At 45.7% G+C, this 25,527-nt stretch overlaps 1 protein-coding gene across 2 annotated transcripts in view; it reads right to left on the bottom strand.

Moving 5' to 3' along the window:
• LOC137523038 (FXYD domain-containing ion transport regulator 5-like) overlaps positions 1 to 25,290 on the bottom strand; it is a 77,260-nt gene extending 51,970 nt beyond the window's left edge. The window contains exons 1-2 of one of the 2 annotated variants that reach the window (XM_068243227.1): positions 24,975 to 25,290; positions 239 to 278 (exon numbers count right to left, since the gene is read on the bottom strand). In XM_068243227.1, coding sequence (XP_068099328.1) covers positions 239 to 278; positions 24,975 to 25,010 — 76 coding nt within the window. In that variant the 5' untranslated portion in view covers positions 25,011 to 25,290. The remainder of the gene's footprint in view (positions 1 to 238; positions 279 to 24,974) is intronic. The other variant, XM_068243226.1, reaches the window with a different exon arrangement.
• Positions 25,291 to 25,527: the final 237 nt, after the last annotated feature.

The following is a 25,527-nucleotide window of genomic DNA, read 5'->3' as shown; positions in this document are numbered from 1 at the left end:
GTGGTCCATCAGGTAGAACACATTCCTCTCTTTCTCAGTCCATCCTAAACACTGGCATGGATCTGGCCCTCCAGGACTGGAGTTCGACACGTGATCTAGATCCTCAGAAAATATTTCAAGGGAACCTATTCAGCAAATAATGGGCAAGGATACAATTAAAAAAATGACTTTCCTTCAGCTATAGGGGGCGCTATACAAGTCAGTCCTGGGAAACAATCTTGAATGTCAGACATCTTACCTGACGTGACTGGCAGGACCAGGGCGATAAGTAGCAGCACCTGAAATAAAATAAACATACTGAGTGGACATTCAAACACAGAACTAAAGTGTAACAAAATGACATTTAAAAAATGTAGGAATGTTTTTGTTTTTAAATCTTTTTATTGTGGCTCATAGTCATTATTATTATTATTATTTAGTATTTACCGTATATATATATATATATATATATATATATATATATATATATATATATATATAGTCATGCACATCAAGACCAATAACTTACTATCTACATTCTAAAAATAAATATATATGTAGTGTTAATTTTGTTTATTTATGCATACTTCCCAACTTTGTGAGTTAAGAAAGATAGACACTTTAAGACACACCCATGCCCCACCTCTAATTCCGCTCAGCCACACCCCTATCAATACCTGCATACCACTAAAAATTCATAAGCAAAATATGTAGTTTTATCATTCAAACCACACTGGTCCTTTCTATTAGTTTTATTTGATACTAGCTGACTGCCAGGCGTTGCCCGGGTATGTATTTGGCTGGTGTTGGCTCTGCCCACTTTTTCTAACTCTAACACACAATTAAGGCAGCCATACACTGGTCGATGTGCCATCAGATCGACCAGCTGACAGATCCCTATCTGATCGAATCTGATCAGAGAGGGATCGTATGGCTGCCTTTCCTGCAAACAGATTGTGAATCGATTTCAGCCTGAAACCGATCACAATCTGTTGTGGTGGTGCTGCCGCCGCTCCCCCCGCCGGTATACATTACCTGAGGCTGGCTCCCGGGCGTGATGTCCCCGTCATGTGGCACCTCCGGCTCCGGCATCCGCATAGAACTTAAGCTATCACACCAGTGACAGCGGAAGTTCAAATAGAGCGCCCTCTAGTTGTACTTCCGCTGTCACTGGCATGACAGCGGAAGTTATATACGGATGCCAGAGGTGCCATGACGGGAGCAGTGACGGACGGGATGCCCGGGAGCCAGCCTCAGGTAATGTATACCTGATCGGATCGGCCGCCGCTAGCGACGCGCTCCCTACCCGCGGGCGATCGAGGGTAATTTCCCGCACGGCGCGATCGACGGACCGATCCGATTTCGGGAGGAAATCGGATCGGCGGGTGCGTGTTGCGCGAACGATTGGCAGCAGATTCGATCCCAGTGATCGAATCTGCTGTCGAAACTGCCGCAAATCGGGCCAGTGTATGGCCACCTTTACTCAATAACCTAGTTTGTGAGCTTTGCGGTGTTTGGCATCAATAATTTGCATTGAAATGAAACAAATCTGATTGGCTGTGGCTCCACACCCTTTTCTGAATTTGAACCCTAGTCACCCAATGACCAATTGTACCAGGTTTGAGGCTTGTGCCATTCACAGTGCAAGAATGGCAGCAATTACATATTCCCTTTGAAAAGCAATAAGTTAATTTTAATTGGCTTTTGTAGGCTCCTCCCACTTTTCTGAATATTAATCCCAGTCACCCAGCGACCAACTGTGCAAAGTTTGAGAACCCTGCCATTAACAGTGTAAGAATGGCTGCAGTTTACATTTTCCAGTGAAATTTGTATTTGTCTCCGCCCCCTTTTTGGTTATGGGAATAAAAAGTATCCTATACTTTATTCCAGGTAATGTACTATGTGTGTGCCAAATTTCATTCAAATCCGTTCAGCCATTTTTGCGTGATCGAGTAACAAACATCCAAACATCCGAACTTTCACACCTATAATATTAGTGAGATTAACTATAACATTTGAAAGTAAGAAACATGGGAATAAAGGTTTAGAGCCAATTAAAAACATTTTAAGGAGACAAATACATATATTTACATAGATCTGTACATCAGTCCTAAAAGAGAGACAACTAGGGAGAAATGACTGAGGGATTTGGTTTCCATAGAAGAACTGTGCCTCCAAAAAAAGGACAGTTGGGAGCCATGGTTTATAGCTTTACAGTCTCTGCGGGTTTAGGGAAGGGAACTGAAACACTACCTCTGAAAGCAGTGCTTGACCATAAGATTCGTTCCTCAAAAGCATTGCTCAATCCCAAGGAAAAGACTGAGGAACTAATAGTGTTCATCATAACATAAGTATTCCATTCTAGATGTTCAATCTCAAGTTGACCAGAATGCCCAGTATAAAACGAAAACTTAGAGCAGGGGTAGGGAACCTATGGCTCAGGAGCCAGATGTGGCTTTTTTGATGGCTGCAGTTCACAGACAAATCAGTAGGGGTTGATACACTAAGCTACACTGCTCAAGCAGCGCAGCTTAGTGTGGCAGCGCAAATAACATTTTCAAAGTAGGCACACTACTGCTGTAGCAGGCACTACTGACTTACTCACACTCCCCCCAAAACTAACAGCCGCTCCAATTGTCCCACTCTGGACCCTGTCAGATCCAGTGACTTTGTAGGATGAGATCCCTGCACTTTGATTGGCCCAATAGGCTGCTTGTTACTTGGTGGGCAACCTATTGGGCCAAAGTGTGGGGATCTGATCCTACAAAGTGAATCAACCCCCAAGTCAGCTAGCTAATTGTATAAGCTGTTAGTCTGTATTTCTCCTGTCTTGCTCTCGGGGAAATTGCTGATGTTGCCTGCCAAACTAGTGTGCAGGTGAGTAGGTAGGCTGGCTGGTATCTTACTATTTAGGCAGTTGCTTAGGCCTGGAACCCACTAGGAATCGCTGCAGCGCTGTGTGCAGGGATTCCTGGGGCGATTGCGCTTGCGATTCCCCAGTGCTTGGAAGTGCTGTATAGTAAACTGTACAGCGCTTCCAATTTGCAATTCTTTTTTTTTTTTATAAAACTTTATTATACTTACCCTTCTTCCGTCCGTAGCCCCGCCCCCTAAAGGACAAGGTCATAGGTGCTTCTCTAGGACCAATCAGAGAAGTGCCTGTGACCTCTTATTTAGGGGGCAGAGCTATGGACAGAAGAAGGCAATCAAGACTCCAGGTAAGTACTTAAAGTATTATTTTAAACGCGATTGCTCGGCCCCCAACTGCATCATAACTTTGATAGATGATTTATGCATCGCTTATACACTTTGCATTGATCGTTAACACGATCAAAATGCTGCATGTCCTGCGATTGCGATTACCCCTAACCACAATCGCACTAATGGGTTCCCGCTCACTTACTTTCATTGGCAAAGCGTTTTAGGAAATAATCGTCGGCGATCCCAAAACCCTGCCAAAAACACCCTAGTGGGTTCCAGCCCTCATCAACTGACGTACAGGAAATGCTTTTAGAAAACAAAGGAAACCCTGGGAATCCCCCATGAGAAGATGGACTAGTCCAAAACCTCGGTTCTGTCATATTTTTTAACTGCTTACTTTTTTCACTGTAGTGATGCCTGTTTAGTATAGTGCTCACCTGTAAACCATTCGGTTTCTATGGACATTTTGCACAGCCACTTGTTTGGGAACAGACTGTGTAACAGAAGTAATTTGCCTCAGCAGATATCATATTACGGTATTACATTAGCGGATGAGATGAACATTAATGTCCAGGTGCCCATGCCTAATATTCATTATAAAGCCATCTGGCCTTAATCAACCTGGATTATCTACCATACCCGGCGGCAGAAGAACTAAGATATCACCTTGCAGGGTACTTTACTGGAGGAGGACAGGAACTGTCATTTCAATGTAAAAACAAACATCAGGTCTTACAACTGCAGTGTACCCAAATGGATGCAGTTAAAGAGAACCCTCTGTATGCAGATAATCTTCTTCAAACCCACCTCGGTTTCTCTTTAATGCAGATCCAACCTCAGAACTTCCTCTCTGCACTAAAAGATAAGCAACAGCATGATAACCTTTAGGCTGCTTTCACAGTGGGACGTTAGAGGCGCACGTTAGAGCAGCCTGTAACGCACCCCAGCAATGAAAAATCAATGGGCTGTTCACAGTGCCCACGTTGCGTTACATTGTAACGCAGCACGTCCAGATAACGTACAACATGCAGTACTTTACACGCGGCAAAGCCGCGTTAGACTGTTTGCACGTGCTCAGTACGGGTGGGTTTTTTTATTTTGTGGGCGGAGAGGAGGCAGGGAGAGGCCGTTACGTAGCCAGGCACATGGCTACTTATTATTCACTGCACTTGCAGTGTTTACATCCTGGAGCGGCTGCGGATTGGCTGGCGGGACCGCGTGATGTGGAGAGCTCCGCTCACGTGGTCTCCGCAGCGCATCTGACAGAGCAGGCACACCAAGAGCTGCTTGTAACGCGGCTCTTGGTAGCGTCCTGCTCCAACACCACCAGGCGTTGCGTTAGGGGCACGTTATGTGCCCTATAACATCCCCTAAACACAACGTCTTGGTGTGTAAGTAGCCTTAAGAAAAAACATTTCTTTGTTATGCCTTGTTCACATTTAAAGAGAACCTGAGGTGTGTTTAAAGAATGTTATCTGCATACAGAGGCTGGATCTGCCTATACAGCATAGCCTCTGTTGCTATCCCAAACCCCACTAAGGTCCCCCTGCACTCTGCAATCCCTCATAAATCACAGCCGTGCTGTGAGGCTGTGTTTACATCTGTAGTGTCAGTCTCAGCTGCTCCCCCGCCTCCTGCATAGCTCCGGTCCCTGCCCCCGTCCCTTCCCTCCAATCAGCAGGGAGGGAAGGGATGCAGGCGGGGACTGGAGTCCTGCAGGAGGCGGGGAGAGCAGCAGACTGACACTATAGAGATAAACACAGCCAGCTCTGACAAGCTGTTTGTCAGCAGCGTGGCTGTGATTTATGAGGGATTGCAGAGTGCAGGGGGACCTTAGGGGGGTTTGGGATAGCAACAGAGGCTGGGCTGTATAGGCAGATCCAGCCTCTGTATGCAGATAATATTCTTCAAACCCACCTCGGGTTCTCTTTAAGGCGTTTTTGTAAAAATTTAAGCGCGGGCGATTTTAAAAATCGCCCTGAAAGCGCTTGTGCAATGATTCTCTATGAGAGAGTTCATATCTGAGCGGTTCATTTGCGATCCGCTTCTCTTAGTTGTGCTTGGTCTCAATGGAAGGTATAGGTAAAAACGCAAAACGCTCACAAAATCGCTTTGGCAAGTAATTACGTGAGCGTTTTTTTAAAAAAAAATACATTGCATTTATTGTTTCCGGATTTTTTTCCAGATCAAAAGATGGAAGTGCTCAGCAAAAGCGCTTAAAAAAACACCCACAAAACGCAGAAAATCGCTAGAAAACGCTTTAAAAAATGTGGGGGAAAAAACCCACCGCGGACAGAGCTGAACGCAATGCGAACAAGGCCTCACAGCTGATACAAAATCCTGCTAGAAATCTGCAGTGTGTCTACTTCCTGCTTTCACGGAAGCAGACATAGGGTTAACATACAATGTTTACATATTAGCTGCTCTGCTGAGGCAGCCAGCTGACACAGCTAAGAGATCAAATTACACTTGTGATGAGTCACAGATGAGGGGTAATTAGACAGGCTAAACTCTCTAAATGCGTACTCTCAGGTGCACTTTAAAGGCCCATACACACGTCGGATTTTAGCGAACGACCCGTCGTTTGAACGTTCCGTCGTTCGGACGTTTTCGCGTCAAATCCGACGTGTGTACAGACTATCGTTCGGGTGATAAGACTGGTTACCAGCGATCCGCCCGGCAGATCGTTGGTAACCAGTCTTATCACCCGAACGATAGTCTGTACACACGTCGGATTTGACGCGAAAACGTCCGAACGACGGAACGTTCAAACGACGGGTCGTTCGCTAAAATCCGACGTATGTATGGGCCTCAACTCCCATTGGCATAGATTCACAAAACTTACTTATGAATTAGCTCTCTTATCTGTTTAACTCATTGTTTGCTTCTCAGTTGCCTTGATTCGCTTATGCTGTTTCCCGTCTAATCGTCGGGTAATCTGACGAGAAGTTGTATGGAGTGTACGTATCCAAACTGCTCCCGATCGATAACAGGATCGATTTTTCAGATTATTACTTCACAAAATCTATGCCGGTATCGGACATCTAGGAATTAATCGATTAGGTCCCATTGGGAAGCTGCATTGTGTGTACCCAGCATAACGCCAGCAGTGCGCGATTAGTGTGACCCGTGGAACATGGTTGGCATAAGCATTGCTATAGCAACACGCATTATGTTACCTGCATAACATAGGCTACCATAGTAACGCTTGGTTTAGCCCTGTACCTTGGGTCATGCTAAGTACGCAAATAACGCAATATGTGGCACTCTGCTGGTGTTAGCACTGGGTATTAGAGTTGGGCCGAACCTCCGATTTTAGGTTCGCGAACCGGGTTCGCGAACTTTCGCGGAAGGTTCGGTTCGCGTTAAAGTTCGCGAACCGCAATAGACTTCAATGGGGATGCGAACTTTGAAAAAAAAAAAAATTATGCTGGCCACAAAAGTGATGGAAAAGATGTTTCAAGGGGTCTAACACCTGGAGGGGGGCATGGCGGAGTGGGATACACGCCAAAAGTCACCGGGAAAAATCTGGATTTGACGCAAAGCAGCGTTTTAAGGGCAGAAATCACATTGAATGCTAAATGACAGGCCTAAAGTGCTTTAAAACATCTTGCATGTGTATACATCAATCAGGGAGTGTAATTAAGGTACTGCTTCACACTGACACACCAAACTCCACTGAACAGAACAGGTATGCAGTGGCGGGTTCACTGAACAGAACAGGTATGCAGTGGCGGGTCCACTGAACAGGTATACAGTGGCGGGTCCACTGAACAGAACAGGTATGCAGTGGCGGGTTCACTAAACAGGTATACAGTGGCGGGTCCACTGAACAGAACAGGTATGCAGTGGTGGGTTCACAGAACAGGTATGCAGTGGCAGGATCAATGAACAGGTATGCAGTGGCAGGATCACTGAACAGGTATGCAGTGGCAGGATCAATGAACAGGTATGCAGTGGCAGGATCAATGAACAGGTATGCAGTGGCAGGATCAATGAACAGGTATGCAGTGGCAGGATCAATGAACAGGTATGCAGTGGCAGGATCAATGAACAGGTATGCAGTGGCGGGTTCACTAAACAGGTATACAGTGGCGGGTCCACTGAACAGAACAGGTATGCAGTGGTGGGTTCACAGAACAGGTATGCAGTGGCAGGATCAATGAACAGGTATGCAGTGGCAGGATCACTGAACAGGTATGCAGTGGCAGGATCAATGAACAGGTATGCAGTGGCAGGATCAATGAACAGGTATGCAGTGGCAGGATCAATGAACAGGTATGCAGTGGCAGGATCAATGAACAGGTATGCAGTGGCAGGATCAATGAACAGGTATGCAGTGGCAGGATCAATGAACAGGTATGCAGTGGCAGGATCACTGAACAGGTATGCAGTGGCAGGATCAATGAACAGGTATGCAGTGGCAGGATCAATGAACAGGTATGCAGTGGCAGGATCAATGAACAGGTATGCAGTGGCAGGATCAATGAACAGGTATGCAGCCAGGGACAAGCTAAGGCTAACTAATCTTTCCCTATGAGAGACTGCAGTAGCTCGCCCTACTCTAACTAATGCAGGCACACGAGTGGCCACGGCCGCCGCTGCCTGCCTATATAAGGGGGGGTGGGGCTCCAGGGGCTAGTGTAGCCTAATTGGCTACACTGGGCCTGCTGACTGTGATGTAGAGGGTCAAAGTTGACCCTCAGTGCATTATGGGGCGAACCGCAATGGGGCGAACTTTTCCGCAATAAAGTTCGCGTGCGGTACCCGCACGCGAACCACCTAGGTTCGCGCGAACCAGGTTCGCCGGCGAACCGTTCGGCCCAACTCTACTGGGTATATCTCCATTCAGGTGCTCCATGCATTTCACTGGAGCTCCATCAATCTAGGCCCGTGTTTGAATTCTCTTGTTATTTTACTCTCCTTATCTGTCTCAGCAACTCCTGATTTAAAGATAAACCGTAACCAAGAATTTATCTTTATCCCAATCAGTAGCTGATACCCCCTTTCCCATGAGAAATCTTTTCCTTTTCTCAAACAGATCATCGGGGGGCTCTGTATGGCTGATATTGTGGTGAAACCCCTCCCACAGTGTGATGTCAGGACCATGGTGCTGACATCACACTGTTTCCAACTGCCAAAAAAACAAGCAGCTTCTCCTTCCACTGACATAACCTGGCAGCAGTAAAAATGTCACCATGTGATAAATGTCAGAATGTAAATCAGGGAGAGGAAAGATTTTACAATGGGCAATCACTGACTAAATCATTTATACATAATTATTGTAAAAATGAAGCACTTTTTATAACATTATTTTCACTGGAGTTCCTCTTTAACTCTCATGGGGCCTGATGCAGGAACCACTGGTAAATATGCTGTGCGCAGGTAGAGCATGGCAATTTTACTGGCTCTACCACCAGGGGATCATTCAACACCTGTTATATTATTGCACCACACGTGTGAATGGGGTAACGTGTGTTGCTATGGTAATGCACGTTACTGTAGCATTACACAATAATGTGTGTAAGGCTAAAAGTGTATGGGTGGTGCTCCCTCCCCTGACAATGGGACCGGTAAAATTGCCATACGCTGATTGCGCTACTACTGAACTACCAGCCTTTCCGGCATCAGTCCTCTTAAATTACATCTATATATATAAAATCGGATGTGTGTGTGTGTGTGTGTATGTGTGTGTATGTGTGTATGTGCCGCGATCACTCGAAAACGGCTGGACCGATTTGAACGAAACTTGGTACACAGATCCCTTACTACCTGGGATGATAGGTTCTGGGGGTCTCGCGGCCCCCCTGCACACCTGGGCGGAGCTACAAACAGCAAATCAGATTTCACCCATTCAAGTCAATGGAAAAAATTTAAAAGGCTGCCATTCTCACAGTAATCAAGCCAGAGTCCCCACACTTGGCACAGGTGGTCACTTGGTGACCGAGGTTACAAATCCAGGAAAAGTGGGCGGAGCATAAAACAGCCAATCAAATTTCAGCCGTTCATTTTAAATGGGAAAATGTAAACTGCAGCCATTCTTAGACTGTTAATCGCAGAGTTCTCAAACTTGCCACAGTTGGTCACTGGGTGAATGCGATTAAGATTTAAGAAAATGGGTGGAGCCTACAACAGCCAATCAAAATTCACTTATTGATTTTCAAGGGGAATATTTAAACTGCTGCCATTCTTACACTGTTAATGGCAGAGGCTTCAAACTTGCTACAGTCGTCATTGGGTGACTGGGGTCCAAATTCACTAAAGGGGTGGGGCCACATACAGCCAATCAGATTTCCTTGGTGGATAAACTGCTTCCATTCACGCATTTTTGATGCCAGGAACCTGAAAGCTCACAAATGTGGTCATTGAGTGACTGTGTGTCAAGGTCACAAAAAGTGGGCGGAGCCAAACACAGCTTTTACTGGGAAAATATAAACTGCAGCCATTCTTACATCGTTAATGGCAGGGTTCTCAAACTTTGCACAGTTGGTCATTGGGTAACTGAGATTAAGATTTTGGAAGGTGGGTGGAGCCTACAACAGCCAATAAAAATTCACCTTTCGATTTTCAAAGGGAATGTTTAAGCTGCTACCATTCTGTTAGGGCCTGTACACACTGCTGCGCTTGCGCTTTTCAAATCACATGTGCTTTTTAATCGCAAGGTCTTTTGAAAAATAATGTAAATGCGCTTTTCCTATTCTCATGAAGGCTTGCGATTTAAAAATCGCATGCGATTTTAAAAGCGCAGCAGTGTGTACAGGCCCTTATACTGTTAAAAGCAGATGCATCAAACCTGGTACAGTCAGTCACTGGGTGACTAGGGCCCAAACTCAGAAAGGTGGCGGAGCCACAAACAGCCAATAAGATTTGTTTATTTTTCAATGGGAATATACAAAGTATTGATACCAAGGACCCCAAAGCTGATAAACTTGATAATTGAGTGACTGTATGTCAAGGTTAGAAAAAGTGGTCGGTGCCAACAACTACATTTTTCACATGGCAGGGTTCCCAAACTTTACACAATTGGCCACTGGGAGACTGGGATGAATATTCAGAAATGTTGGTGGAGCCTACAACAGCCAATCAAAATTTACCTATTGATTTTCAAGGGGACTATTCACATTGCTACCATTCTTACACTGTTGATGGCAGAGGCCTCAAACCTTATACAGTCAGTCATTGGGTGACTGGGGTCCAAATTCACTAAAGGGGTGGAGCCACAAACAGCCTATCAGATTTGTTAGATTGATTTCAGCCATTCTGTTATTGGCAGGGTTCTCAAACGTGACACAGTTGGCCACTGGGTGACTGGGACTAATATTCAGGAAAGTGGGTGGAGCCTACAGCAGCCAATCAAAATTCACCTTTTGATTTTCAAGGGGAATATTGCAACTGCAGCCATTCTCACACTGTTAATGGCAGAGGCCTCAAACCTGCTACAGTCGGTCGTTAAGTGTCTGGGGTTCAAATTCAGTAAAGGGGCGGAGCCAAAAACAGCCAGATTTCTTTGCTGGATAAACTGCTTCCATTACCACAATTTTGATGCCAGGAACCCAAAAGCTCACAAACTTGGTCATTGTGTAGTGACTTTGTGTCCAGGTTACAAAAAGTGGGAGGAGTTAAAACAGATTTTTCTGGGAAATTGTAAACTGCAGCCCTTCTTCGCTGTTAATGGCAGGGTTCTCAAACTTAGCATAGCTGGTTACTGGGTGACTGGGATTAATGTTCAGAAAAGTGGGTGGAACCTAAAAATGCCAATCAAAAATCACATGTCGCTTTTCAAGGAGAAAATTACAATTGCTGCCATTCTTGCACTGTTAATGGCACAAGCCTCAGACCTGGTACAGTTGGTCATTGGGTCACAGGGGATTAAATTCAGAAAAGGGGACAGAGCCACAAACAGTGAATCAGATTGGTTTCATTTCATGGGAAAATACAAATTATTGGTGCCAAGGACCCCAAAGCTCACAAACTTGGTCATGCCAAAAACAAATTTCACTAGGAAAGTGTAAACTGCAGCCCTTCTTAAACTGTTTATGGCAGGGTTCCCAAACTTTGCCCAGATGGTCACTGAGTGACTGAGATTAATATTCAGGGAAGTGGGTGGAACCTATAATAGCCAATCAAAATTCACCTGTTGATTTTCAAGTGGATAATTTCAATTGCTGCCATTTTTCCACTGTTAATAGCAGATGCCTCAAACCTGCTACAGTTGGTCATTGGGTGACTGGGGTTCAAATGCTGGAGAGGGGGTGAAGCCACAAACAGCCAATCTGATTTGTTTAATTTCTATTGGAATATACAAATTATTGATGCCAAGGACCCCAAAGCTCACAAACTTGGTAATTGAGTGTTTGTCCGTTAGGGTTATAAAGTGGCCGGAGCTAACACCAGCCAAATACATACACGGGCAATGCCGGGTCATCAATGGGTGGAGACAAATACAAATTTCACTGGGAAAATGTAAACTGCAGCTATTCTTACACTGTTAATGGCAGGGTTTTTAAACTTTGCACAGTTGGTCACTGGGTGACTGGGATTAATATTCAGAAAAGTGGGTGGAGCCTACAAAAGTGTATCAAACTTCACCTATTGCTTTTCAATGGGAATATTTAATTGCTACTATTCTTGCACTGTTAATGGCACAGGCCTCAAACCTGGTACAGTTGGTTATTGGGTGACTGGGGTTCAAATTCAGAAAAAGGTGTGGTGCCACAAACAGCCAATCAGATTTTTTCATTTCAATGCAAATTATTGATACCAAAGACCGCAAAGCTCACAAACTTGGTCAGTGAGTAATTGTGTGTTAGGGCTAGAAAAAATATGCAGAGTCAACACCAGCCAAATACATACCCGGGCAACGCCGGGCAATCAGCTAGTTATGAATAAAATTGCTTATTTTTTTTGTACAATATTCATTTATAGATTATGTAATCAGTGTTTGCCCATTGTAAAATCTTTCCTCTACCTGAATTACATTCTGAGATTTATCACTGGTGATGATATCTTTAGTTCTGCTCGGTGATCTCTACGGAATGTTTGTTACTGAGAATTCTATGCACTGAGAGTTCTACTGCTTACTTGGCAGTTGGAAAAAGCCGTTATTTCCCACAATGCAACAAGGTTCACAGACCGGAAACTGTCAGGACCATGGTCATGATGACATCACACTGTGGGAGGGGTTTCACCACAATATCAGCCACACAGAGACCCCCTGATGATCTATTCTAGAAAAAAGGAAAATATTTCTGGTGGGAAAGGGGGTATCAGCCACTGATTGGGATGAAGTGCAATCCCGGGTTAAAGTTAACGCATAATAATCCATTGTTCATTTTGGTTCTGATCACAAAACTCCCCCTAAACTCTTTGCGGCCCCTACAGGCTCTATGGAAGCATTGACCCTGGTAGAGCTATGTTGTTCTACACACGTGGCCAACTGCATGATATCTGCCCAACAGTCGCCTGAGTTTATCCGCCGGATAAATCGGGTACAATGCCTGAAATCAGTCGTTTGTTGTTCAGCTACATTGTTTACACTATTTTTGGCCGATATGGCAAAATCCAGGTTCATTGGACCTTTCAGACGACTTTTCATGAGTACTTGTGCAGGGCAGTTTCTTGGACTGTGCGGGCAAGGCGACCTCCCTGTGCCCAGATCGGCAAGTAGAAGAAGGGGGGTGCGCAGGCAAAAGGACATAACCGCTAGGGAGCTGGTGATGCGGGGTGCAGTTAAATGAAGAAAGATTACCTTCCTTGACTCCTCATGGGCTCCCTGCGTCAGACGTCAAGTCATCATCACGTCACCACCGCATGATGACACCTGATGTCCTGTAGCGGTACTGCAGGCTGTCAGTGTGCGGCGCCCATGGAGGAGTCGGCTTTCCGGGCTCTCTTCCCCTGTGTGTTTTCCTGGTTCCTGCTCCCTCCTGGATGATTGGCTGGTCACTAGTAAGTAGGCAGATCTACTCGTGACCTGTGGCTGTGTGACTGTGATTTCCTAAAGAGTAAAGCTTCGTACACACGCCTGATGGAAGGCAACGACGGGTCCGTCGTCACCTCCCGCTGGGCATGTTTTCAGCAGACAGTACAGCGTGTGTACAGTCTGTCGGTGAACTGATAAGGCTGTTTCTGAGTGATCCGCCCGGGTGGGGGGTGGGGGGGGGAAGGGTGCGCAATTTTTACACCCTCGCCCTGGGTGCAATTTAGCCTAGTATCTGTCCTGTGCATGTCTATAGCTTAATTGTCTTGGAGAATCTGTTTGTAATCACTGATTTGTTTGCACAAGATTTACCTACTTGGCTCTGGCTATTACTAGTGTAAATAAGAAGTGGCCATCAACGATGATTAGCTCTTTATTTCCTGAGATAATGAGATTATGGTATCTGTATATATTCGCTGTGTGTTCCTATTTGATTTTTATTTTTAAACAAAGTTTAAAATGAAAGGCAAAGTTTTAAAAACTTACTGCTGTGACTTTGCTGTATGTATTTGTGTCATGAACGGGAGACAGAGGTGGAGCTTACGTCTTACGTTTTTTTCCCTTTTTTTTTAAGGTGGCTTCACATTTATGCTCTCAACAGTTCAAACATTTACAGTATTACACCTGCCTTTGTGCGCTACCATAGAAATACTATGTTTTAAACTCTGCCATTCAGTGAGGAAGAACCCAGGACTGTTGGCTTAAATAAACATTGCCTGTGGGCGCTCCTCTCAGCTGCTGACTCATAGATTGTGGTCTGGAACAATGGAAGATCTATAGTCAGGGTGGGGCTGAGAGGGACGTTTGTCGCAGAGCTGGTACACACTATGCAATTTCCTGCCAGATAGACAAATAGATAGAAAATCGATTATTTCTGACAGGTCCGATTTGATTTACGATTGTTTTTCTGATCGATCTTCCGATCACTTCTATACCGATATTGATCAGAAATACGATCGGAAATCAGATCGGACCAGTCTATTCAACCCATCTATCTGATGGGAAATTGTATGGTGTGTACCAGGCATTACTTCTCAGTCCTCTAAAGCCCCCTCTACACCATTCAATTCCAGGCACGATCGATCGAACTCGATTGGATCGAATTCGATTAGATCGATTAGATTCGATTGGGATTCGATCGATTGTGTGATCGGTTTTGGCTAGTTTTCAATGCAAATCGATCACACGATCGATCAAATCCCGATCGGACATGTCAGATTTAATCGATCTAATTGAATTTGATCCAATCGAATTCGATCGATCGCGCCTGGAATTGAATGGTGTAAAGGGGGCTTTAGGGCCCATTCACACTTAAAAGCGCAAAATGTAAAACCACTGTAGACTCTTGCGATTCAGAGAGATCACGATCAGCGCTTTTATAAGCGATCGCTCAAGAATCTCGAGAAAATGCTGCAGGCAATACATTTTGCGATTAATCGAGAAATGCCCGCGATCTGCGGCATTCGCGGCAGTGAAATCACTGCCATAGGGTTCCAATTGTGCCAGAGCTTCACTTTGGGAATCACCCTCTAATCGCCCTAGTGTGAATGGGCCCTGATCAGCTGGGACTAGACCACACTCTTTTTACAGACTGTTATGGCGGCCAATCATCCAATATACAGAACTCTCTCAGAGAGTCAGTGGGGGAAATTTATCAACGCATAACCAACAGTTTTTTCTTCTTAATCTGCTCTAACCAGCAGGGAGAACAGTTCTGCATGATAATAAGAGCCTTCTTAAATCCTAGGTAATAGTGGCAGTTTAGCGTGGATTTCTAGAGCTGCACTACAGTTAAGAAAAGTGCAAATCCATCCCTAAACTGGCGCAGATTAAGCAGTGTTTGATAGCAGTTCTACAAGTGTAGAACTGCAGGTAGACATCATTGCAGAGTGCAGGCTAGACATGATTTGTGATGTGCTCCTCCCACCCGCTGAATTCCTCCTCAGAGCCTGCTGCTATCAATGCAGCAGGTGTGTTGGTTACCTCAGCAACAGCAATTCCCCTCACACACTGCATTGTCTGAGAGACCTTCCTAGCTCTTCCTATTCTACAACAGTTTTAGAAGGAATCTGCACTATTTAGTGATTTCTTAGACTGTCTGAGACATTTCTGCACGGATTTCTAAAAACCTACTAATATTTTGTCTCAGACACTCTTGATAAATGTCCCCCAGAAAGATTCCCCCCCACCCCCCTCCAGTGTCCATTAATTTAACTGTAGAAGTTTGTGGAGTAATGGTAGGAAATGAGGGACAACGAAAACAACTACACAATTCTAAATGTTGCCCACTACACACATTTTGTCACTGTCGCTTCTGGAGAGATTTAGGAACTTCCCCACAAAATCTCAAAATAAAGAAACAGAAATACAAAATAGGTTAACCCCTCTTACTACTATCCAAAATTGAAAGAAGTATCTTTATGTGAAGTAGATTTAAACGTTTTTTTTAATGCTGTGTTTACGCATCTAAAAGCATTCTCTCTGCTTAGGCGGGGATCACACTTGTAACTGGGGATATGCCTGCATCTTTCAGTGTGTTTTTATGCATTTATTTCCTGCATTTATGTTCTTTTTGCATGTTTTTTCCCTGTAATCGTCTTTTTTTATGTCTTTTTTTCTGCTTTACCTTGAGTGTGGGTCTGTCCTGATTTGAGAAAGGACCGAGTGTGGCCCGAAACGCCTGTGCGTCATCTTTGACTTTCCCACAGATTAACTTTTAAGATGCTGTAACTTTTTAAAGAAAAATCTAATAAAGAACCTATTTTAGATGGTGCGAATCGTATGGAGTCATTTACCTTGCACAGAAGGCAAATCATGACAGGATGCTGGAGGCAGGAAATACATTAGGACGTGTAATCCCTGCCTTACAGGAAGTGGGTAGATCTCTCGAAACGTGGCTCTGGCAATAACAATAATAAACATACATAAAGTTCTAAACTAAAGGGGCCCATACACTCAGCCGATTTTCTGGCCGACCGATCGATCCCGATCGATCGATCGATAGATCGACTGCAAATCGGTTGGCCAATCGACCGATCGACGGCCGATTTCGATCAATTTCTATGGATTTCCATCGAACTGGCAGGGTGGAAAATTTAGGTCAATCTGATGAGATTGCTTATCAGTTTGCATTGGCCTTAATGGGAATCTGATGGCAAAAAAATGCCATCAGATCGAATTTTAATAGATTTCAAACTGAAATCTATTGGAATTCTATCCTGGTAAAAAATGTTCTAAAAACGCATCAGATAGATCATCAGATGCATTTCTTATCTATCTGCTGCCAATCTGACGAGTGTATGGGCACCTTAAGGCTCGGTTCACCTTGTCAATGAAAATAGTCTGTTTATCCAATCAGAAGGCAGGGGATAAAGGGCTCATGCAGCCTTACCATAGCTCCCAACTGTCCCTTTTTCAGAGAGACAGCCCCACTTTGGGAACTAGATCCCTCTTTCTTCCTCAGCTGTCCCTCTTTCAGGACTGATGTACAGATCTGTGTAAGTGTGCATTTTTTTTTACTGAAAATGTGTTTCCTACACTTTAAACACTATTTCGATCTTTTAAATTGAAATATTCTTATTTTTAAATGTTAAAATGAAGGAGAACTAATGATGATAGAAAGGACCAGCGTGGTTTGAATGATAAAACTGCATCTTTTGCTTCTGCATTCTTTTTGTTATGAGTGACGAGGGGTGTGGTGGGGGCGTGATTAGGGGAGTGGGAGGGGTATTCTTATCTCAAAAAGTTGGCGTGGTGGGGTTGTATCTTAAGGTGCGTATGCACTCCAACTTTACGCCTGATTGTCGTTTAAACTGGTCGTTTGAACGACTTGAAGTGCAAACAACAAAATCGTTCAAACGTCCTGTACACACACTAAAATAACTATGTAACTATGTAACACTGACCAACAAAGCTGCTGATATCCTAATTTACATGTTGTTTAACCAATTGATAATGGACTGGATAGAACAATGAACTAGATTAAACGACTGATCAAACGACTGTATGTTTGAACGTCTATTAGTTGGACAAACGACTATAAGTCTTTTGTACACACGTACGGACCTGACAGTCGTTTGAACGACAGTTGATCCAATTGATCCTTTGGTGCCTAACCTCAAACCAGTGCCTTACTTTAAACTTCACCCTCCCTAGGTGTCTATCCTTAACACCAAAGGACCCCCTCCCACACACACACGCACACAAGCACGGAAGCAGGAGATTTGGGCGCATGAGACAAGTGGACAAAAAGGGCGCCCCATTCACTCCCATTATAAATATCGTTTAATGGGCGCCGAACAGGGAAAAAAAGGCGCCGGAGATTATTAACGTTTTACAAACGGCGCCCGGAGATTTTTAAGGTTTTATAACTGTGCTTGTGATGATTTAACTTTACAAAATGAGCCCGTGACGAATAACGTTTATAAAGATACTAAATCACTATTTCTAAAACATTTCTAAAACATTATTATCCACCCAAAAAAAATATTTACATCTTTTTATTTGCATTTTTTATTTATTAATGTTTGTAAAACATTATTATCCATAGGGGGGTCTTAGGTTTAGGCACCACCAGGAGGGGTCTTAGGTTTAGGCACCAACAGGGGGTCTTAGGTTTAGGCACCACCAGGGGGGGTCTTAGGTTTAGGCACCAACAGGGGTGTCTTAGGTTTAGGCACCACCAGGGGGGTCTTAGGTTTAGGCACCATCAGGGGGGTCTTAGGTTTAGGCACCACCAGGGGGTTTAGGGGTTATGGATAGGTACAGGGAGGGTTTTTAAACGTAAATATAAGTTTCAGTTTAGAAACAGGGAAGATTAACATTTTAAGAATTGACGATCTCATACACATTATTTAATGATTTATAAATTCTTAAAACACTATTTGTAAACGAAATTCTACACAATATTTTTATAAACGATAATACTGCTTATCGTTTACACTATGCGCCCTTTTTTCCTGACGCCCTTTTTTGATGTACGCTACAAGCACACACACACACACCTAACACTAAAGTCTCTTGCCTCCTAACGTTAATATTTACCGTATATTTTCAGTGCAATGTTGGAAGCTGCTATAGACAGTAAATAGCGGCTATAAACAGCTAAATAGCACCTAAAAGTGGTTGTAAATTGTAAATCTCATTTATAAACCTCAGGTGTCTAGTAGTGTTGGGCGAACATCTAGATGTTCGGGTTCGGGCCGAACAGGCCGAACATGGCCGCGATGTTCGGGTGTTCGACCCGAACTCCGAACATAATGGAAGTCAATGGGGACCCGAACTTTTGTGCTTTGTAAAGCCTCCTTACATGCTACATACCCCAAATTTACAGGGTATGTGCACCTTGGGAGTGGGTACAAGAGGGAAAAAAATTTAGCAAAAAGAGCTTATAGTTTTTGAGAAAATTGATTGTAAAGTTTCAAAGGAAAAATTGTCTTTTAAATGCTGAAAATGTCATGTTTCTTTGCACAGGTAACATGGTTTTTACCGCCAGGCAGTCATAAATGTAATAAAGAGAAGAGGTTCCATAAACAGGGACCGGTAACGCTAACCCAGCAGCAGCAGCAGCACACGTGATGGAACAGGAGGAGGCGCAGGAGGAGAAGGCCACGCTTTTTGAGACACAACAACCCAGGCCTTGCATGAGGACAAGAAGCGTGCGGATAGCATGCTTTTTACCGCCATGCAGTCATAAATGTAATAAAGATAAGAGGTTCAATAAACAGGGACTGGTAACGCTAACCCAGCAGCAGCAGCAGCACACGTGATGGAACAGGAGGAGGCGCAGGAGGAGAAGGCCACGCTTTTTGAGACACAACAACCCAGGCCTTGCATGAGGACAAGAAGCGTGCGGATATAGCAGCAATGCTTTTTGCCGCCATGCAGTCATAAATGTAATAAAGAGAAGAGGCTCAATAAACAGGGACCGGTAACGCTAACCCAGCAGCAGCAGCAGCACAGAGCACACGTGACGGAACAGGAGGAGGCGCAGGAGGAGAAGGCCACGCTTTGAGACACAACAACCCAGGCCTTGCATGAGGACAAGAAGCGTGCAGATAGCATGCTTTTTACCGCCATGCAGTCATAAATGTAATAAAGATAAGAGGTTCAATAAACAGGGACCGGTAACGCTAACCCAGCAGCAGCAGCAGCAGCACAGAGCACACATGATGGAACAGGAGGAGGCGCAGGAGGAGAAGGCTACGCTTTGAGACACAACAACCCAGGCCTTGCATGAGGACAAGAAGCGTGCGGATATAGCAATGCTTTTTGCCGCCATGCAGTCATAAATGTAATACAGATGAGAGGTTCAATAAACAGGGACCGGTAACGCTAACCCAGCAGCAGCAGCAGCACAGAGCACACGTGATGGAACAGGAGGAGGCGCAGGAGGAGAAGGCCACGCTTTTTGAGACGCAACCCAGGCCTTGCATGAGGACAAAAAGCGTGCGGATATAGCAATGCTTTTTGCCGCCATGCAGTCATAAATGTAATACAGATGAGAGGTTCAATAAACAGGGACCGGTAACGCTAACCCAGCAGCAGCAGCAGCACAGAGCACACGTGATGGAACAGGAGGAGGCGCAGGAGGAGAAGGCCACGCTTTTTGAGACGCAACCCAGGCCTTGCATGAGGACAAAAAGCGTGCGGATATAGCAATGCTTTTTGCCGCCATGCAGTCATAAATGTAATACAGATGAGAGGTTCCATAAACAGGGACCGGAAACGCTAACCCAGCAGCAGCAGCACACGTGATGGAACAGGAGCAGGCGCAGGAGGAGAAGGCCATGCTTTTTGAGACACAACAACCCAGGCCTTGCATGAGGACAAAAAGCGTGCGGATATAGCAGCAATGCTTTTTGCCGCCATGCAGTCATAAATGTAATACAGATGAGAGGTTCAATAAACAGGGACCGGAAACGCTAAACCATCCCAGATGTTCATTGGTCATGTTACTTGGTTGGGGTCCTGGAGTGTTGCGTAGTCATTTCCAATCCAGGATTGATTCATTTTAATTTGAGTCAGACGGTCTGCATTTTCTGTGGAGAGGCGGATACGTGAACCTTGCAGGCAACGGCATTCTTCAAGCTTCGGGTTATTTTGCTGACCACGTGCTCATGCAACTCAGGCACTGCAGAGCGCGCAAAGTGGTAGCGGCTGGGAACCACGTAACGTGGGATGGCCACTGACATCATGCCCTTGAAGCTGTTTGTCTCCACCACTCGATATGGCAGCATTTCGCAGGCCAGAAGCTTGGCTATGCTGGCTCTTACTGCCACGGCCCGGGGGTCATTTGCTGGCAATTTCCTCTTGCGCTCAAACATCTCCGAGACAGACAACTGAACCGTAGGGCTGCACAACGAAGGGCTGTTGGTTGTTGTGTTTGATGAACACTGGGAGACCTCAAGAGCACTACTCCGGAAAGTGACAGTGTCAGCGTCATCTGATTTTTTGGAATGTTTTGAACCACGCAATGGCTGGGCTACTGCTGCTGCTGAGGCGGGTCTGGTGGTGAGTCTGGTGAACCCAAGGGAGGCAGTGTTGCTGGTGGTACCCTGTCCTGCCGCGTTTGCCCACAGAGTGGGATGTTTGGATAGCATGTGGCGGCTCATGCTGGTGGTGGAGAGGTTGTTAATACTTTTCCCCCTGCTCAGGCGGGTCTTGCACACCTTGCAAATCGCCATGGTAACATCCTCAGTGCAGTCTTCAAAGAAAGCCCAGAATTTGGAGCACCTGCCTTGCTGGCGATTTCTGTTTGCGCCTCTTTTGCCTCTCACTTGAACTTCCACGCTTGTGGTGCCTGAAATTGCGCGCCGCCTACCTTGTGGCACAAGGCGAACTCGTGCAGCAGTGGGTTCTTCAACAGACTCATCTGTGCTGCTGCTACGACGGCGATGTTCTCGTTCACAAACAAAATCTGGGTCTATGTCCACATTGTCCATACCCTCCTCTTCCATCTCCTCAAACTCGTCATATGTCATTGTGGGGGGCCGCCGCCGTGGAGTACAGCTCCCCAGCACAACCGTCAGGGGAAACACCTCTTCCCTTGCCCCTCCCTCTTTCACCGGATTTCTTCCTCATTTCACTTATCCTTACAGTACACGCTGACTGGCAGCAGTACAGTGGCAGTACAGAAATGCTATACAGTGGTGGGTGAGCGGTGTACCACTATTGCCAGCAGCGACACAGAGCACAATGCTATACAGTGGCGGGTGAGCGGTGTACTACTGTTCCCAGCAGACAAAGAGTGGCAGTAAACACAATGCTATATAGTGTGGCTGAGCCGTGTACACAGAGTGGCAGTAAACACAATGCTATATAGTCTGCTATATAGTCACCCCGAACGGGGTGATGTTCTGCAGCACCCGAACAGTGGCGAACACTGTTCGCCCAACACTACTGGGAACGCAGATTTTAGTACCTAAACACACGATACAACATGTTTTCCGGGGTCGGACTCTGAGGCACATACAGATGGTCCCGATCATCATCCTCATCATACAACTCTTCTCCTGAGTCTGACCCACCCACCACCTCTGCCACCCCAACATCCCCAGACACAGTCACAGACCCCTCATCGTCCTCAACATTAACTTGGGATGCTGGCCTGAGCCCGACCTCCTCCTCCACATCAGGCCCCATCATCCCCTCAATGGCAGCCCTCATTAATCGCTCTGGCGCCGGACCGATGGACACAACGTTCTCCTCCGGGGAGGGCTGCTGCTGACCACTGGCTGCTGGGGTGGATGTTATAGCTTGCGTGGGGCGTTGGCTGTTGCTGTTGTTGGGAGTGCTGCTCACAGCGGAGGTCTCTGAGGAACTCATGGTGAGCTCATATAGTGGTTGACGGTGAGTGGAGTATTACTGATCCCAGCAATATACACACTGACTGGCAGAGTACGCAATGCTATATAGTCTGGCTGAGCCGTGTACACAGAGTGGCAGTGAACAATGCTATATAGTCTGGCTGAGCGGTGTACACAGAGTGGCAGTACACACAATGCTATATAGTCTGGCTGAGCCATGTACACAGAGTGGCAGTAAACAATGGTATATAGTCTGGCTGAGCGGTGTACACAGAGTGTCAGTAAACAATGGTATATAGTCTGGCTGAGCGGTGTACACAGAGTGTCAGTAAACAATGGTATATAGTCTGGCTGAGCGGTGTACACAGAGTGTCAGTAAACAATGGTATATAGTCTGGCTGAGCGGTGTACACCGAGTGTCAGTAAACAATGGTATATAGTCTGGCTGAGCGGTGTACACAGAGTGTCAGTAAACAATGGTATATAGTCTGGCTGAGCGGTGTACACAGAGTGTCAGTAAACAATGGTATATAGTCTGGCTGAGCGGTGTACACAGAGTGTCAGTAAACAATGGTATATAGTCTGGCTGAGCGGTGTACACAGAGTGTCAGTAAACAATGGTATATAGTCTGGCTGAGCGGTGTACACAGAGTGTCAGTAAACAATGGTATATAGTCTGGCTGAGCGGTGTACACCGAGTGTCAGTAAACAATGGTATATAGTCTGGCTGAGCGGTGTACACAGAGTGTCAGTAAACAATGGTATATAGTCTGGCTGAGCGGTGTACACAGAGTGTCAGTAAACAATGGTATATAGTCTGGCTGAGCGGTGTACACAGAGTGTCAGTAAACAATGGTATATAGTCTGGCTGAGCGGTGTACACAGAGTGTCAGTAAACAATGGTATATAGTCTGGCTGAGCGGTGTACACAGAGTGTCAGTAAACAATGGTATATAGTCTGGCTGAGCGGTGTACACAGAGTGGCAGTACACACAATGCTATATAGTCTGGCTGAGCGGTGTACACAGAGTGGCAGTACACACAATGCTATAGAGTCTGGCTGAGCGGTGTACACAGAGTGGCAGTACACACAATGCTATGTAGTCTGGCTGAGCGGTGTACACAGAGTGGCAGTAAACACAATGCTATATATAGCGTGGCTGAGCGAGGTGCACAGTGGCAGTACACACAATGCTATATAGTCAGGCTGAGCCGTGTACACAGAGTGGCAGTACACACAATGCTATATAGTGTGGCTGAGCGAGCGGTGTACTACTATTCCCAGCAGACACAGAACAGTAAACACAATGCTATATAGTGTGGGTGAGCGAGCGGTGTACCACTATTCCCAGCAGACACAGAACAGTAAACAGAATGCTATATAGTGTGGCTGAACGAGCGGTGTACCACTATTCCCAGCAGACACAGAACAGTAAACAGAATGCTATATAGTGTGGCTGAGCGAGCGGTGTACCACTATTCCCAGCAGACACAGAACAGTGAACAGAATGCTATATAGTGTGGCTGAGCGAGCGGTGTACTACTATTCCCAGCAGACACAGAACAGTAAACAGAATGCTATATAGTGTGGCTGAGCGAGGTACACAGAGTGGCAGTAAACAGAATGCTATATAGTGTGGCTGAGCGAGCGGTGTACTACTGTTCCCAGCAGCGACACACAATGACTGGGGGGGACCCTGGCTAGCGTGGCTGGAGAGCGAACTACCCTGCCTGCCTACCCAAAGCTAAACCCACAGAGAAATGGCGGAGATATGACGTGGTTCGGGTATTTATTTACCCGAACCACGTGACCGTTCGGCCAATCAGAGCGCGTTCGGGCCCGAACCACGTGACCCGTTCGGCCAATCACAGCGCTAGCCGAACGTTCGGGGAACGTTCGGCCATGCGCTCTTAGTTCGGCCATGTGGCCGAACGGTTTGGCCGAGCACCGTCAGGTGTTCGGCCGAACTCGAACATCACCCGAACAGGGTGATGTTCTGCAGAACCCGAACAGTGGCGAACACTGTTCGCCCATCACTAGTGTCTAGGAGCCATTTATACTCCCTAATTGCGGCTTTAACATTGCCGCCTATGGCTGGGTCGTTTTTACCAGGACAACTCCAGCGCCCTTTATACCTGCTTCCCCTAGCAACACGGTTGTATATTCTAGTTCCACCCAACAGCGCCTAGCAGACAGCATTTAGTGGTTGATTGCCTAAAAGACGAATAATATGTTTTTGTAAAATGTCAAATTCAAAAGAAACAGAAAAGTCTCACTAAAGTTCTCACTAAATTTTAACCACTAAGTGTCACATATGGTAGCTGTGAAGTTGGAAAATATATTTGGTCATTTTTGCCCTCTTTGACTGTCCTTATTCCCCTTTTTAGCTGAACCCATCTGGTCACCCTACCCATGGAGCAGCAGAAGAAGGTTTGCCCGGTCCGATGAATCTAATTTTTGTTGTCTTTCAAATTCCCCAGATCTCAGTCTGATCGAGCATCTGTGGGGTGTGCTGGAAAAACAATTATGATTCATAGAAGCTCCACCTTGCAACTTACAGTAGTTAAAGGAACCGTGGCTAACATCTTGGTGGCCCATACCACAGGAAGCCTTTAGAGACTTTTTGTAGAAGCCTCAAGTTATGCAGACAGAGCTGTGTTGGCAGCACAAAGGGGGCCTGCACAATATTAGGCTGGTGGTTTTAATGTTTTGTATGATCAGTATAGGTTCTGGGCATTTTTTCAACAAATGTGGGTTTTCCCTTTTAGGTTTTTTGATGGCTATCTGTCATCCCTTATCACCAGAACCACCAAGGTCCACTCTGACGCCAAAAAGATCTCATCAGTGGGGACAAAGACGGCAGGGTTAGCTTGACAGAAGGTACAAGCTTCTCTCAGTCTCTCCAAAACTAACAAAGAAGCTTGGCTGGAAGTACTGTTTAGTCTCGCGCGGGCGGCCTCCTGGTCTCAGCAGCATGCCGTGCTCTCCACATGACTGTCTGGCTTACCTTAATCACACGCAGAATCCGCTCACAGGAAATCATGTTGACCGTAGACAGATGTGTCCCGATGCTCTCGGCACGTGACGGTTGTTTTCCGTAGCGGGGAGACTCGTGCCTGAGGGGATCTGTCCCGTGCTAACGGGTGACAAAAAGATTGGTCCTGCAAGTGCGGCACGTGAAAGCCAGAGAGTTGGGACTGGAGAGAGGAAGTACGAGTTGCGATGTGTAATTTCCTTTAATGTACCACATCCTTAATGACTAACGCGTAACTGGTGCTCAGGCAGTGGGGAGGTGATCACAGAGAGAACTTCTGCTGTTTATCTGAAGCCAAACAATAGACAATAAGGTGGAGGAGAGAAATTCTCCAACCCCTACACATGTGTTCTCTGCCAGCAAGCGCCCTGCAGCCAGGATTATAACCCGGCTCGGCAAACAGCGAGACTCGAGTGCAGCTTAGATTTCATATGAAGTCAAAATCAATTCGTAACTAAACACATATATAAGGCCACTTACTGAGCACTCTCCTGGGAACACCTGGACTCCGGCTTAGTCATGCAGC

This window comes from Hyperolius riggenbachi, chromosome 6 (assembly GCF_040937935.1).
Source record: "Hyperolius riggenbachi isolate aHypRig1 chromosome 6, aHypRig1.pri, whole genome shotgun sequence".
Lineage (NCBI taxonomy): Eukaryota > Metazoa > Chordata > Amphibia > Anura > Hyperoliidae > Hyperolius > Hyperolius riggenbachi.
The sequence above is the reverse complement of the archived record's forward strand: the minus strand, read 5'-3'. Positions and strand labels throughout refer to the sequence as shown.